Below are 15,039 nucleotides of genomic sequence, written 5' to 3' on the forward strand. Positions count from 1 at the left end.
CTGACTCCAGGGAAGAGCAGTTCCCGTTCAGGAGAACACCCTGGCAGGCATCCTGCTACCTCTGGCAATAACTCTGCTATCTTCAGAGCTAAATGATTGCTCTTCCTTCCTTTCTTTCTTTGCTGCCACACAAATGGAAGATCAGCAGACTAAGGTAACTACATGAAAGACCAGCCATTTTAAACTTGTCAACAGTCACAGTACAGGCTTCCCATAATAAACCAGAGTCTGCCCCCAGCACACGAAAATCACCCGTCTACCCTTCTCGCATTGGTTCTGTGGCCAGCATGAAAAGAGACAAAATGCTTCCATGATAACTTATGTCGAGCAGATCAGGTTTCACAGTCTAAGACAAGCCATAAAATGTGAATAAATCATGAGTCATGTAAACAGGGCACATGTCCCCTGGCCCCAACAGACAGGCTTAAAAATACCAATCTGCAGACTAATGAAAAGAAAAAAAGCAACAAAACAAAATGAAATCCACTAGACCACAGCACTAACACCTGTACCCTCTGGCAAAACGTCTAAGGCAGGAGGTGTGTGTAAGATGCTGTCAGGACCTTAATTGCTCCCTGCAGGTCAATGTACATGGACACAGCTCTCAGGACAGCTGAGCCATCTCCTCGGGACACAACGAAGCCTCCCGAGGGCCTGAGTAACTCCTGTTATGTTCAGACTCTGGAAACCTGGGTTTGTTCCATGAATTAGTCTGGAAGCAGGAGAGTCGCCACCCTCTCCTGAGAACGCCAGCCTGGCTGTTCTGCTGCAGTGCTGCAGAGGGGCTGGGCTAAGGAAAGATGTCAGAAATGTACAGATAGGGCTGGCTGCTGCCTGGTTACCAGGGCAACACCCAAGAGGGTAATAATGATCATTCAATGCATCTTCTCATGCTCCTATACTCACACCTCAATGACTAGAAGATTACCTGAACAATCCAGGTGACTTGTGGGAGATCTAAGCCTCGAGCTGCAACATCCTTAAAAAAAAAAAAGAGAGAATATAGTTTATGGTTTAAAACTGAGTTTCTCTACCCACCCCACCCCTTTGTTTTTGGAGACAGATTTACTGCTCTATGGCCCTAGAACCTTATAGCCCAGGCTGGCCTTGAAGTTAAGGTCTTACCAATGTGTTACCATGCCTTTTTGAATTTCCGAACTTAGGATACTTGATAATACAAATTCTGAAGATGTACACACACACACACACACACACACACACACACACACAAAATGGCATGCTAACATGCAGAGGCACACATGCACACACATACGATTTTGAATACAATTTCAGGTGGCTTAAGGGCCCATTGAAATCTAGCTATCATCAAAAATTCTGAATCAGGGGCCAGCAAGATAGCTCAGAGGGTAAAAGCCCCTGCCACCAAGCTTGACAACCTGAATTTGATCCTTAAAACCTACATGGTAGAGGAGAGGACCAATTCCCACATGTTGCCCTCTGACTTCCACACATGTATCAGGCCATTCAACCCACCTATGTTCAATAAATAAATATAAAAAAATTCCGACCTGGGGTGAGTTAGACAACTTACATAACCCATAACACAATGTACAGGTCAGCCCAAGACATTAAATCACAGCTGTCAATGTACCATGTAAAAATTCTGAAATTCTATATGGCTTTGACGGCACATTCCTGTAATCCCAACACTTGGGAGATTGAAGGGAGGAGGATCAGGAATTGAAGGTCATCTTCAGCTACACAGTAAATGTGAGCCTGGGCTGTGGGAGACCATGTTTCAAATAAACAGTCATCCCTCAAATAAAGGAAAAAGCCATTTAGGATAAATGGATCCACAGATCATTATCTCAGCCCTACACTACTAGTAATGCCGAGGAACAACAGTCACGCAGCCCGCTGGCATGCTTCTGAAACACCTCTCAAGGCCCCATCTGTGAAAGGGGTGAGCTGCAGTGTTTACTGAGGACACTGCCTGTTGGGTTTAGAGCAGGAAGGATTAAGAAGTTTGCAGTCACTTCTGGGAGTTAAGATTAGGATACACTCCAAACCTGCCCATCACTTCAAAGACTTGACTGGACAGCTGAGAAGTCATAAAAGGGATGGAGATTTATTTTCCCTTTCAACTGGTCACCACCCAAAGAGCCAAAGTTCTCAGCTCTCTCAATCCTTCTGCCATTCTGGCAGAGACTACATGGAACCACCCAGTCTGCAGCAGTAATGTGCACTTAGCTTTCACATTCAAGTCCAGCAGCCACAGCAAGGGTCCACTAGCATTCAAGACACCAAGTGGAACTTAGCATCTTACCCATAATGCTTCAATTAATCTTTAATTAAAAATATTAATTTTATTTATTGGAGGAGAGGGTGTATGCCACTGCATATATGGAGGTCAGAAGACAGCCTGTAGTATTGGTTCTCTCATACTACATGGTTTCTAGAACTAAAATCATGTTGTCAGACTTGATGGCAAGTTCCTTTACCTGCTGAGCCACCTCACCAAATTGCCTTAACCAATCTTAAAAACAGCTATTACCTCCATTTGTCAGAGTTAAAAAACAAACAAGGTTTGAAGCCTAGGATACAACTATGTGGGGGAGATATAACCTTCAGATGTAGGCCTGCTTCACTTTTGCAAGGCCTTATTGCCTCATTGCCAATAGTACATTCTACCATGCAAGAGATGATAAATAACTCATGCGCTAAGGTGGGAATGCAGAACCGTACACTCTCTCATTGCAGAGAGCCCGGTAATACTTACAAAACACATCTACACTTGTTACCCTGGAAAGCAGCCTCACTTCTACAGAGATCCTGGCAAAAGGCAATACCAGGTAAGCAGAGACTATTCATTCAGCACTGTCTATGAAGAAACAGACTGAACAGAAGATTAAAGACAAGAAATTCTACTAATTTGAAGAGTTCCTAAGAGACCTTTGTATATGTGTAATATGCTTTTGTGTAAGAAACACAAGCATTCTTGTTTTAAAAAAAAAATCAAGGAGGAAAGTGTTCCACATTTAGAAAAATAGTTACCTTTAGGGGAAAGAGAAGACCTGGAGGAAGATGGGCCAAACACACAAAGTGGACACTCAAGTGTCTGCTGTGAAGGAAGGTGATCAGTTCTTATGTAGTAGGAATGAATCAGTGTAGCTTAACCATTAATTCTTGTCAAAGACTAAAGCCTAGAGCCAGATCTAATCAAGTGTCTAGAACCAATCATCAACTTGCAGGAATATGGGGGACAGGGAGCATGCTCACCCATTCCAAAAAGATGCACTTTCGAACCAGATCATGAAAAACAAAAGCCGAAGAGACGGCTCAGTGGGCAAACATGAGGATCAGAGTTCGAATGCCCAGAACCCACGCAAAACCAGCACAGCAGTGCACTTCTCGAAGCCCAGTGATTGCAGTGGGACTGGTTAATGCAGACAGGAAAATCTTTGGAAGCTCATGGGCAGGTCAATCTGGCATACACAGTGGAAAACAACGAAGAGAATTGTCTCAAATAAGGTAGAAGACCGACTGAAGTTGTACTCTAATCCCCACCCCCACCCAGGCACAGTCATGCCCACACTCGAAAACATACAGGAAAAGAAATTAAAAAACATTGATCTGATTTCCATAGCCAATAAATAAATAAATAAATAAAATAAATTCAAGAGTGGGGGGTGTCAGTGAGAAATAATAAAAACAAAAATCATTAACTAGATGGATGAATAACCTAAAGGAGGCTCAAAATGCCAATAGCTGCATGTGGTGGTTCACACCTTTAAATTCCATAATCCCAGTGTTCAGAGGCAAGAGTGTGACACTGAGCCAACCTCATGTACATAGCAGGTTCTAGGCCAGCCAGGGCCACATGGTGAGATCTTGTCTCACACAACAAAAAGTAACTTCTCTGGATGGAGAAATTCGAGGTGGTTCTTACTTTTCTCTTGGTATTTTCCTATGGTGTTTGCTTTGTTTTAAACAATAGGTGTTTTATCATTTACCCCCAAAATCTTGATATAGAAATCTTTAATTTAAACCTACAGAAGAGTGAGTTGTTTGTCTATCTTTTCTCTAACCCATCAACTGCTAACACATCTTCTTCCTTCCTTCCATCTGAGCACACATACGCACACACACTGTAACTGGCTAAAGCTATCTGCAAATGTGGTGACCGCTCAGTCTTCACTATTTCAGCAAGGGCTCCTAAGTAGAGTGCTCTTCTACTAACCACCATGAACAACTCTGAGGGAAGCAGAGACACATCATTTTCTCATCAGCCAATAGTATCCAATGTCTCCACTCTGATATGACTCCTATGGATGCTTTTATTTCCAGTCCAGAAGTGAGCAATGAACACAATCCTTGCTTAAGAGCTCTAGATTTCCTTAATCTGGAATGGTACCAGTGGTGGTTTGAATGAAAATAGCCCCCACAGACTCAGAGAAAGTGGCATTACTGGAGGTACAGCCTTGCTGGAGGAAGTGTCACTGGGGGTGGGAGTGGGCCTTGAAGTTCAGAAGCTCCAGCCAGGCCCAGGGGCTCTCTCTCTTCCTTCTGCCTACCAATCCAGACATAGAACTCTCAGCTACTTCTCAAGCACCATGTCTGCCTGCACGCCTCCATGCTTCCTGCCATGAGGATAATGGACTAAACATCTGAACCTGCAAGCAAGCCCCAATTAAATATTTTTCTTTATAAGAGTTGCCATAATCATGGTGTCCCTTCACAGCAATAGTACATTGACTAAGACACAGTGCTCCTGCTTTCCATAGACTTTAGGGTTTTACATTTTTTTTTAATGTGTATGTGTCTGGGCCTGAATGTATGTTTATGTGTACCATGTGCATACAAGAGTAGTGGAGACCAGAAGAGGGTGCAGAATCTCTCCTGGAACTGGAGCTACAACTATTGATGTGGGTGCTAGGAACCAAACCTAGGTCCTCTGTAAGAGCAGCCAGTGCTCCTAACTGTTGAACCATCTCTCCAGCTCTTTGTTTATTTTATTGATGCTGTCCAAAGAAACATTCCACACTCCAGGTATACCTACTTGCTTCCACATGGTAGGGTTCAGGCAGGCATTCTGGCAGAATGATACCTTTGGGGCAATGTGGACTACTCACGGCTCCATGACATAGGGAGGCCTGCTGGCTGACATGGGAAATGCTGTGCTTAATCAGTGAGGTAACTGGTGTCCACCAGCTCTCTCCACAGAGAAGGGACATAACTGCAGAGTCAGATTCAAAGTCATGAGAGTATCCTTCCTTGTAACATTTCACCCAAGGTTCTTGATTCTATGGATACTTCTTGTCTGTATTAACTGTTACTTTGATGATGTAAAGGATGACTTTCTAAGCCCACCATGCTCTCCTTAATTTCAGGGCTGAGAATGTCTGCATTAAAAACAGCTTTCCCTTCCACTCTTTAAAAGTAAGGATTTTGCTAAGTGTGCTGCCATAATAGGTCTTTAATCCCAGCACTCAAGAGGCAGAGGCAAGCAGATCTCTGTGAGTTTGAGGCCAGCCTGGTCTAAACAGAAAGTTCCAGGTCACCCAGGGCTACACAATGAAACATTGTTTCAAAAAAGAAGCAAATTAAAACAACCAAAGTAAGAATTTGGACAAACTACTTTTTAAACAAGTCTATGCTAAGTTTCCGTAAGAAGCAAGGGTAGCCTAACAAGATGTCTGAGCAGGACCCAGCTGCACTCTTAAGTGTGGATGTGAAAGTTAATACTGTCAGCTCAGCATCCTCTGAGAGCCTGAAGCTTGTGCTGCGGAACTCACAATCTAGAATATGTGTCAGAATGTAATCTAGAATGTTCTTTAAGCACGAGGGAGCAGAAGAAGCTCTTAGCACTAACCATTGCCAACACTGAGGAAACGGATGGTTCTTCAGTTTGCTAAACTCTTGGTGAGACATGATTAGCACTCAGCACTCTGCTGCAAGACACAGGATTGGGGCTACCTGAGCTTTTCAGACAGGCTTTGTGAAAAGCTTAATGTTCTACTAGAATAGACACAGGAAACAACAGCATCATCTAGATGAAATTGAGCCTGGAGAAGCCATGGCTAGCTGTCACAAGCTCCACCCCATACAGCAAGCTTAGTAAATTCACCCAGGAAAGAGATTAAATTCTACAATAGGGCTGAAGATGCAGCTTAGTGGTGTGGCACTTGCCGGATGCCTGAGGCCTTGGGTGAGCTCTCCAGCTGAAACAATGAGAGCTGAAGGGCACAAGCAGCCTTGCTGCTCCACCCCAGCCCCCCACCCCACCCCAGTTTCCCTCTCTGACAGTCCTGCTAGGGAGCCCAGGCTGATGTGAGTTCCATTCCTCCCATCTCAGCCTCTCAGGCTAGGATGCAGGCATGTGCCCCCGTGTTGGAGTCTGCCATTTCCTCATCGTGTAGAGCTTGCTAACAGCCAAGCACTCTCACCAGGTTTAATCCAGACACTTTCTGCATCCCCCTCCCGAGCACCGAGGCTAAGGGAAGGAGTCAGACCTGGTCCACAGCAGGGAGGACTGGAGCCAGCCGGTCAGCCCGCTGCACCAAGCCACCTACCTGTACTGAGGCTAAGAACTGCCTTGTTAATGAAGGACAAATGAGACAGAATATACAGGAACCATCCTAACAAGTGCAACCCAAGTGTGCTGCTTCATAATGAAGAACACAGTGGCAACTCTAACACTTCTCCACTCTCCCTCACCACATCCTACTCCGCCCTGAGCAAGCACAAGACAGGCCAACAATGGCCCCGTCTTCTAGGAAGGTGTTAGCTACTCACACCAGATCAACAGGAAATTGACTTGCTGGAAAGGTTTCAGTTCTGACCTCTCAGCTCTCAAAGCTTAAGCCTGATCACAGCCTCATTTTATTCCTTTAACCTAATTAGGGCAAAAGAATCACTAAAGTCAGCTCTGAAAGACATTCACCAATGAAGCCTTGAAGGCCCTGGGCTTGACAACTGGCGGCCTCCATGAGACCCAGGAGTACAGATGGAAGGCAGCTTGCTCAGGTGCCAGCCTGTCAGTTGGATTAAAATGACTCATTTATTTACCCAGAACCTCACAAAGTGCTTTTACTAACAGGGAGAGGGGGCCTGCCATCTCTCTGAGAAGGGACGCACAAACTCGCCTCTGACGCCTTCCTGGCCTGCCAAAAGTCATTATTGCCATGTGTGGAAAGCCATCAGCAGGGTACAGGCCCCCGTTGTCCGGGTGACAGATTGGGCTGCGTAATAAGAGGAGGAAGGGGAGAGTGCAGAAGCTGTCAGAGGCGAGAGATCTTGGCTGGAGCCGCCAAAAAACTGGCAACATGAGTTAGCGTGACTGAGTAAACAGCAAACAATCTCCAAACGATCCTTCCATTAGCAGTGCAGAAACAGTGTTAAGGAGAAACTTCCTCTGAAAAGCACAACCAGAGAAGTGTAAGAGCCACCTTCATGCGGGGCACTGAACCCAGTCTGGGGACATGAACAGTCCTTGCTCCTTTGTCTCCTGGCCGCTGGCACAGCAAATTTCCCAGGAGGAGAGGAACTGAAGAGCTGCAGACAACAGTGTTTCAGTTGGAGAAAACAGAACAAAAGCACTGAGCCGGTGGAGGGGCAGCACCGGTGACTCACAGGTAGCTCTTCAACAGGAAACCTACCTGGTGGACACCCAGGTCCACCCATCCTAGGTGTGCTCAGCTAACAGCCCAGGCACCAGAGGCCTCTCCTTTCTGAGCACGGTGCTGCATTTCATTCACCCAGGGACAACCAAGGAGAGCAAACACACCAGGAGAAGTCCTGGTGCTGACCTTACAACCAGAGGGGACTCTGGCATTTCATTTTGTGGTGCCCAGTGGCATTTTCCTGCATGGAACTAAAGACAGTACTCCCTGCCTTGGCTCTGGACAAGTGGTAACAAAGAACCAGCAGAAAAAACTCTGTAGGTAAACCAAAGTCCTGAGCCTAATACCTTTGATTTCTCAATCCTATTCAGAAAAACAGGCCTTTAAGTTTCAGTATCCTTTCTCATCCTTACTTCTTGCCTCACTTATGTTTTCCTTGAGACAGGGTATTTTGAGGCTGAGGTTTGGATTTTCCTGCTTCCATTTCTCTAATGCTGGGATTGCAGGGAGGTGTGTACCACCACACCCAGTCCATCCCTCTTCAGTTAAGACTTCTCTTGTACACAGAATGTCCCAACTCTCCTTTAGTTCTGCCTACCCATGCCCTCACCACAGTCCTACACTACCACACAGCCAGTTTACAATAGCCATGTATGTATCAGGTCCTGGGAAAGCGGCATGTAACTACAAAGGTCCCAGCTCATAAGATGAGTATAATTACGGTGAACACACACCCCACAGACCTCTAACTAGTATTAGCAGGAAGAAAAAAATGGAGCAGTAAGAACACAGTGTAGTTATACTAAATCTTCCATATTTTCATAAAGACATCCATCCAGTCTTCTCTGGCCTTATTAAAAGGATTTTAGGGTGATCTGTTTGTCTTTGTAAGTCTCTATAGCAAGTTGTCAAAGGCTGATTCAAGGGGCTGGAGATATTGCTTAGCAGTTAAGAACACTGACTGCTCTTCCAGAGGACATGGGTTCAATTCCCAACACCCATAAGGCAGCTCACAACTGTCTGTAACTCTAGTTCCAGGCCTTTTGACACTGTTACACAGACTTACATGCAGGCAAAACACCAATTAACATAAAATAAAAATAAATTATTTAAAAAAGTAAAAGGCTTGGTATAAAGGAGAAAATCCCACACAACAATTAACATGATTCCTTTTATCAAGAGAAACCAGTTCTCCATCTGCCTTGTCCTGACATGGCCCTCATTCCTCATTAATACCATGGAGGCTCCAGGAGTGTTCAGATAGCCTGGCAAGCAACAGGCTACTTCTAAGGAGGCAGAGTGACATGATCTCCCCAGCCCAAGCATCCTCTATCCCAGTGTGGCTCACAGACACAGTGTTAAAAGAAAGCAAACAAATACAACAGCAACAGCAGGAACACAGAGGGCACACACCTATCATCATGGAACCTGAGCCACATCATGGCGTAGAGGTAAGCCCCACTTAGTTCCACAGTCTTTGCAGAGCTGAGAAAAGCTGAGACCACGGTATGCATCCTGGAGTCAACCCAGACATGCCAACCACTATGACCAAGAGGTCCAAGTAAATTAGATGTGGACAAGAGTTTGCTTCATTCATGGTGGGCAGGAGCTGAAGAAGGCTCTGTGACAATGGCTAGCTGACATCAACTGCCTGCAGATAGCAGCCATACAGAACAGCAAGTGAGCACATGCTTCTGACCCCAGCAAGATTTACCTTCAGAAAGTATGACCTTTTATTCCATATAGAGCCTCTAAAACACTCAACTTCAGATACCTGGACTTTTTCTTGTAAAGACAGTTCCCTAGTATCTTAGAAAACATTTTTTTTACATATGGGAGGTCTCAACATTTCCCATGATAAATCCAGGATTTTAAGGCTCTTAACTCTTTTTTTTTTTTTCCGAGACAGGGTTTCTCTGTGTAGCTTTGCGCCTTTTCTGGAACTCACTTGGTAGCCCAGGCTGGCCTCGAACTCACAGAGATCCACCTGCCTCTGCCTCCCGAGTGCTGGGATTAAAGGCGTGCGCCACCACCGCCCGGCTAAGGCTCTTAACTCTTATTCCATCACCAAGTTCCTATTTTGTATTTCAACAGAGATAATACTTAAGTTCACCTTTCAGAACTTATTTTGAAATAAGCAAGTACATTAAACTGCACCTGTCTGTCTGAAAACAGGCAAGCCCCACCAATGAGTCTCTGAGGGTCTCTACCCGTCCAGTGCTTGCATAAATACCACATGACCACTATGGTGCTGCTGTGCTGTCACTGGGATAGACCTGAGAACAAACAGCCTGTCTCCACGGAGCTTAGGATCCTGCACAATGACACCTGTAATAGGTGTGAACATCAGAGGGCCTAATGCGAAGGAACTAAAGCTGTAAGTGGGAGCCAGTTAGTCTGCTCCAGGCAGAAAGAAGAGCACAAAGGCCTCAGGTCAGAGGTCAGAATGACACAGTCAGAGTACTGAAAGATGGGTCTGGAGAGCGAACAAGGAAGTGTGTTGAGAGCTCCAGAACATTCCTGCTGGCAGGAATGAGGGTGAGGTATGTGCTGGAGGCCACAAGACAGGACTGCAGACTGAGGCAAATGAACTGGCCTGAAGCTCCTAGGACAATGATAGTCTCAGACAAGAGCAGGGAGACCCTGTCAGGTGCCTTGACTCTCCTTTAAGAAGGTGAACAAGCACAGGCACCTCATTGTGCAAAGATTTTCTCAACTCCAATTACTCCCAATAGCTGTAATTTACAAGTTTTTGGTTGATAAATTCACACCTTTTCAGACTAACAGCTGCCACTATTAGTGAGCAAATCGCCAAGTCTTTTCAACAGTGGCAGCCAGTACCATGTGGCACAACCAGGTGGCAATCCAGAGGTACAAAGAAACCAGCTCCACCACGAAGCCCAGGTGTGCCAGCTGTCCAGGGGGTTGAACACAAGACAAACTGTCAAGGGATCAGAAGTCACAGCCACCTTTCGGCATGGTAGTGTACACCTTTAATCCCAGGACTCAGGGTAAAGGCAGAGGCAGGAGGATCTCTGTGATACCAGCCAGGACTACATAGTAAGACCCTGTCTGAAATAACAGCAACAAAACAACAAGAAAACACTCACAGCCACTGCTGTCACAGGAAGTGACCCTGACAGAGAGGAGTGATACTCACCGTGCAGAGCAGGACTCCCGTTCCAGAATGTGAGAACTCGTGAAACACGGAGGTTCTTTCCTGAAGGAACAGGAAAAGCCAGATAAACTCTTGAGAGAAATGCTAATGTTAAATTCATATAACTTTTCCAATTTCCTTTGTTCTAATTTTTCCCCTAGCACAGAGAAGTTCAGCAGCAAAGAGGAAGCAGTTTCTTTACATCTTATGAGATGTACTTGTATGACTGAATCTCTGAGACCAAGTAAAGCAGCAGAGCCTTGTGAGCACCTATTTCAATGAGCCAGTATCAATGGGGCACTGCCTTAAATGCCATTCATTCAAAAATACCAGCACCAGCAAAGAAGGCCCCCCCACTTAAAATATTCTTAGAGAAAAATTAGTGCAGAGCTTAAAACTTTCCCCAATCAAGTCCAGTTTTTATCTAAAATTATGCAATCCCATGTGAATAAATGAGGCACACAAATCAAACATTTCTAGTGTACCACACAAATATTTATTGATTTATTTAGAGGCAGGGTCTCACTATGTAGCCCTGGCTGTCCTGGAACTTACTCTGTATCCCATGTCTGCTTCTGCCTCAGGAGTCCTGGCACTAAAGGTGTATGCCACTACGCTTAGTTGAAAAAATTAATTTAAAAAATCTCTTGGGCCAGGCATGGTAGAGAATACATATAATCCCAGACAGAGGCAGGCGAAATACCACAAGCCTGAGGCTAGCCTGGTCAACATACCAGAGTTCCAATCAGCTTTGGAACTGAAAGTAAACCTAAAAAGTGTGACCTTGTCTCAAAAGAAGCAAAGAAAAAAAAAAAAAAAAAAAAGCCACAAAGCCCCAATTCTTTGCTAGGCATGCAACTTCACCATTTATTCAAGACAAACAAATCTGTGCATTAACTAATGAGTTGGATGTGCTTGCGTATATATATGCTAAGAATTCCATTGTGGCTGAGTACCTGATTACAGAACAAAAGGCATCAGCAGTTGTTTTCAGAGTGGAGAAGAGCAGCTGCAGAAACCCGTAGTACAACATGGCAAACACATGTTCAGTCTTAGTTCAGAAGTGTTTTCTTGCCTACAAACCTGAGGACCTGACTTCAGCCCCCAAGAAACTACACCACGACCCTCAACAAAAGCTGGGCATGGCAGCACATACTTGTAATTCCAATGCTGAGGAAGTAGAGACAGGCAGATACTTGGGACTCCCTGACACAGACCTGCCTTTAAAAGGGTACAGAGCTTCTGAGGAACAGCCCCTTCCCCCTCACACTGCCATACACCTACACACTTAAAATTATGTCCTATCTCAAGCCAAAATTCACTTAATGATTTTCTGTGAAACCCAAACCAACAATTTAAACATCAATTTGTAAAATCAAACATTTTAACAAAATACCATTAAAGACTGTATTTTAAAGATTGGTACTTACATGATAAAAATAAAGATAGGGAAATATGGTAAGGCTTTGGTTTCCATAACTAAACCATTGTTCCTATAAGAGAATAAGAGTTTGTGTACACAGCACCACAGCAATTCCACAGAGCGGTCCGAGCAGAGGTTTCGGGCCGCTTTCATTCGCATTGTACAGCGTGTGCGGTGCAGTGCACACACTACATGTTCAAAACCAACACTGCAGTGAGGTCACATGCGGGACTTCATGCTCTCCAACCTTTTAGTGTTGCTGTGTTTTCACAGCCTCCTTACACGCAAGTGCAGGAAGCTGTGCTCTCGAGGAATAAAGTAATACCAACTTTTTCTACAGACCAATCTTCTAAAATTAAAAATTCATAAAAACCGGCTTGAGAGATAGCTCAGTAGTACTCCTTTACACGCAGGAGGACCTGGGCTTGGTCCCTGATATCCAAAGCAATTGCAACCCCAACACTGCTGAGGTAGACAGGCACATGCCTGGGATTTGCTGGCCAGACAGTATAGCTTAACTGGTGAGCCCTGGGTTCCAATGAAAGACTCTAATCAAGATGAAAGGCTCCTAGGGAACCAGACCCAGGGTGACCTCTGGCCTGCACAAGCACATGTCTAGCTACACCTGCACTTACATGAACACGACTCACATACAATTTATAAAATTACTAAACCAGGATTGACTCACACTTGTAATCCCAGTACTAGGGAGATTAAGGCAGGAGAACTTCTCTGAGTTCAAAGGCCAGTTTGGGATACAAATTGAATACTAGGCAAGCCTGGGTTACAGAGTTAGACCCTGTCTCAAAAGAACAAAAATACCCATAATAATAATAAGCTAAAACTATACATTTTAACTATAGAAAATTTGTATTTATATTAAAGGAAGAAAATACAATCAGGCCACACTGAAGCATGCTGTAAGTATCAATAACACCTCAATACTCCTGTGCCCAACAAACCGAACACGCAGTTTACAAAAAATGATGCCTCACTATACTGTAATAGATTTTAATCATGAACCAATCAAATGTAAGCATCCCAGCCAATAAAATCCAAAGACCTATCTCATGCAGTAAAATAGGATTCAGCCAATCGGCTGAAACATTATTTCATGACCAGTGTTTTGCTATCAGGTGAGCCTCTTTTAAATAAGTTTCTGTACTCATCAATGGCTCCCTTAGTTAATTTTTAAAAAAGAGATTCGTGGTGAGTGAATCCTGAGGCTTCAGCATGAACCAAGTATGTCTCCAAGTCACAGTGCAGCACACACCTGAGATCTAGCTATACCTGCCACACACCAACAGATAAAATACAAGATCTACAAACAATGCTGAAAGGATGTCTCCCCGTGGGCACTGGCACAGCCCTATTACACTATGGTGAACAGTTCTGGTCATCTGTGGGCGTGCACTCTGTCCCATGGCTGCAAGCCCAGGGCACCATCAAGAGATACAGCAGCAGGGGCTTTTCAAGTCTCAATGTAAGTAGGAGAGGTTAAGGAACTTGCCTGTAGGACAGGCTCATAGTTAGAGGAGGACACAGTTAGGGTGTGGCAAGGTCCAAGCTGGATGGGATGGACATCTGCTGCATGGTCTCTATAATATTTACTACCAAATCACTGAAACAAAACTAGAAAAGTAAAAGTGTGAAGTGTTTCAGACACTAGACAAGATGCATTCACATATGGGGTAAGAAAAAAAGCCTACAAACTCTTGGGTTTTCACTACAACTACAACACATCTCCAAACAGCAATGTCTCTAGTCATCCAGGGAGGCCATTCTCAGGTCTCGGGAGAGTCCAAGATAATACACCAGGAAGATGTAACTGGGACTGTTTGGAATTAGTCTAGAAAAAGACACTTAACTCTGATAGATACAGGACAAGAGGCAGGGATACTACCTCCTGCGTTCTTTTTAGCTCACGGGGAGTCTGTGAAGATGGAATACTAATAATTATTAAGTTGTGAGGACATTGAACTATCCCTAAGAAAATTAAGACCATCAGCAGATAATGATTGCTAAGTACTCACTACGTGCCAAGCTCACCTGCATGAACTAGATGGTAGACCAACCTTATGAAAGAACCACCACCATCACCTGGCTCTGGAGAGTTGGAGACAGATACAGAGGGTTTAAATTCTGATCTCAAGTCAGACAGTCAGTAACAGAGCCAGAATACAAGCAGTCTGTCCCAGAAGGCACACCATGCAGGACTACCATATCACCCATGAGGTGGACAGTCTGAGATCATTTAACTAGGGATCTTTCCTGATCTAATGAAACCCCGTGAGTCTTTCAGGTCCATAAGCTACTCAGCATCCTCAGCCACCTCCTGCAGAACGGCTCTGGAACTGGCAAGTGCCCAGAGGATTAAAAACCAAGTTTAAAACAAAAACAAAACCACACACATGGTACTCAAGAACAAAACCAACTGATTCAACCAATCGGGGAGCTGAAAGCATAATAGGAGCCTAACAAAGCTAGACTATTCAGTGACTTCTATGTATCTAGTGGCAAAGAAGCTGTGTCCATGAGTGACCTTCAGAAAGGTCACTTTCCTGGGCCCCATGTCCTTAACTGTTAAAGCCAAAGAACAAAGCCATGAGGGGACAGACCTGTTTCCAATCACCTCAGACCTCAGCTGTCTCTTTTAGCTTTCAACGTGTACTGGTCTATGCTAGCCTGACTTTGAGCTTTCAATCTTCTAAGATGCCTGAAACCTCATCACAAGATGGCTCTTATTTCAAACCTCTGCACTATCTAGGAGGGAGGTATTCCACCCATAACAAAGCCTAAGGATGGCCTTGTTAAGAGCCTAGGAGGGAGGCTTCCACAGAACATCTAAAGGTAGGGAAGGGTACCATTCTTCAGGA

General features: G+C 44.6%; 1 protein-coding gene across 3 annotated transcripts in view; it reads right to left on the reverse strand.

The window, feature by feature from the left end:
- Window positions 1–15,039, reverse strand: part of Ddx31 (DEAD-box helicase 31) — a 69,438-nt gene that overhangs the window by 31,931 nt on the left and 22,468 nt on the right. For all 3 annotated transcript variants that reach the window (XR_005091312.1, XM_028883329.2, XM_037204630.1), the window contains exons 14-15: window positions 10,744–10,803; window positions 929–979 (exon numbers count right to left, since the gene is read on the reverse strand). Coding sequence is in view for 2 of the 3 variants with exons in the window: in XM_028883329.2 (XP_028739162.1) it covers window positions 929–979; window positions 10,744–10,803 (111 nt within the window). In the remaining variant the exon portion in view is untranslated. The remainder of the gene's footprint in view (window positions 1–928; window positions 980–10,743; window positions 10,804–15,039) is intronic.

This window comes from Peromyscus leucopus, chromosome 4 (genome assembly GCF_004664715.2).
Source record: "Peromyscus leucopus breed LL Stock chromosome 4, UCI_PerLeu_2.1, whole genome shotgun sequence".
In the NCBI taxonomy this organism is placed as follows: Eukaryota; Metazoa; Chordata; class Mammalia; order Rodentia; family Cricetidae; genus Peromyscus; species Peromyscus leucopus.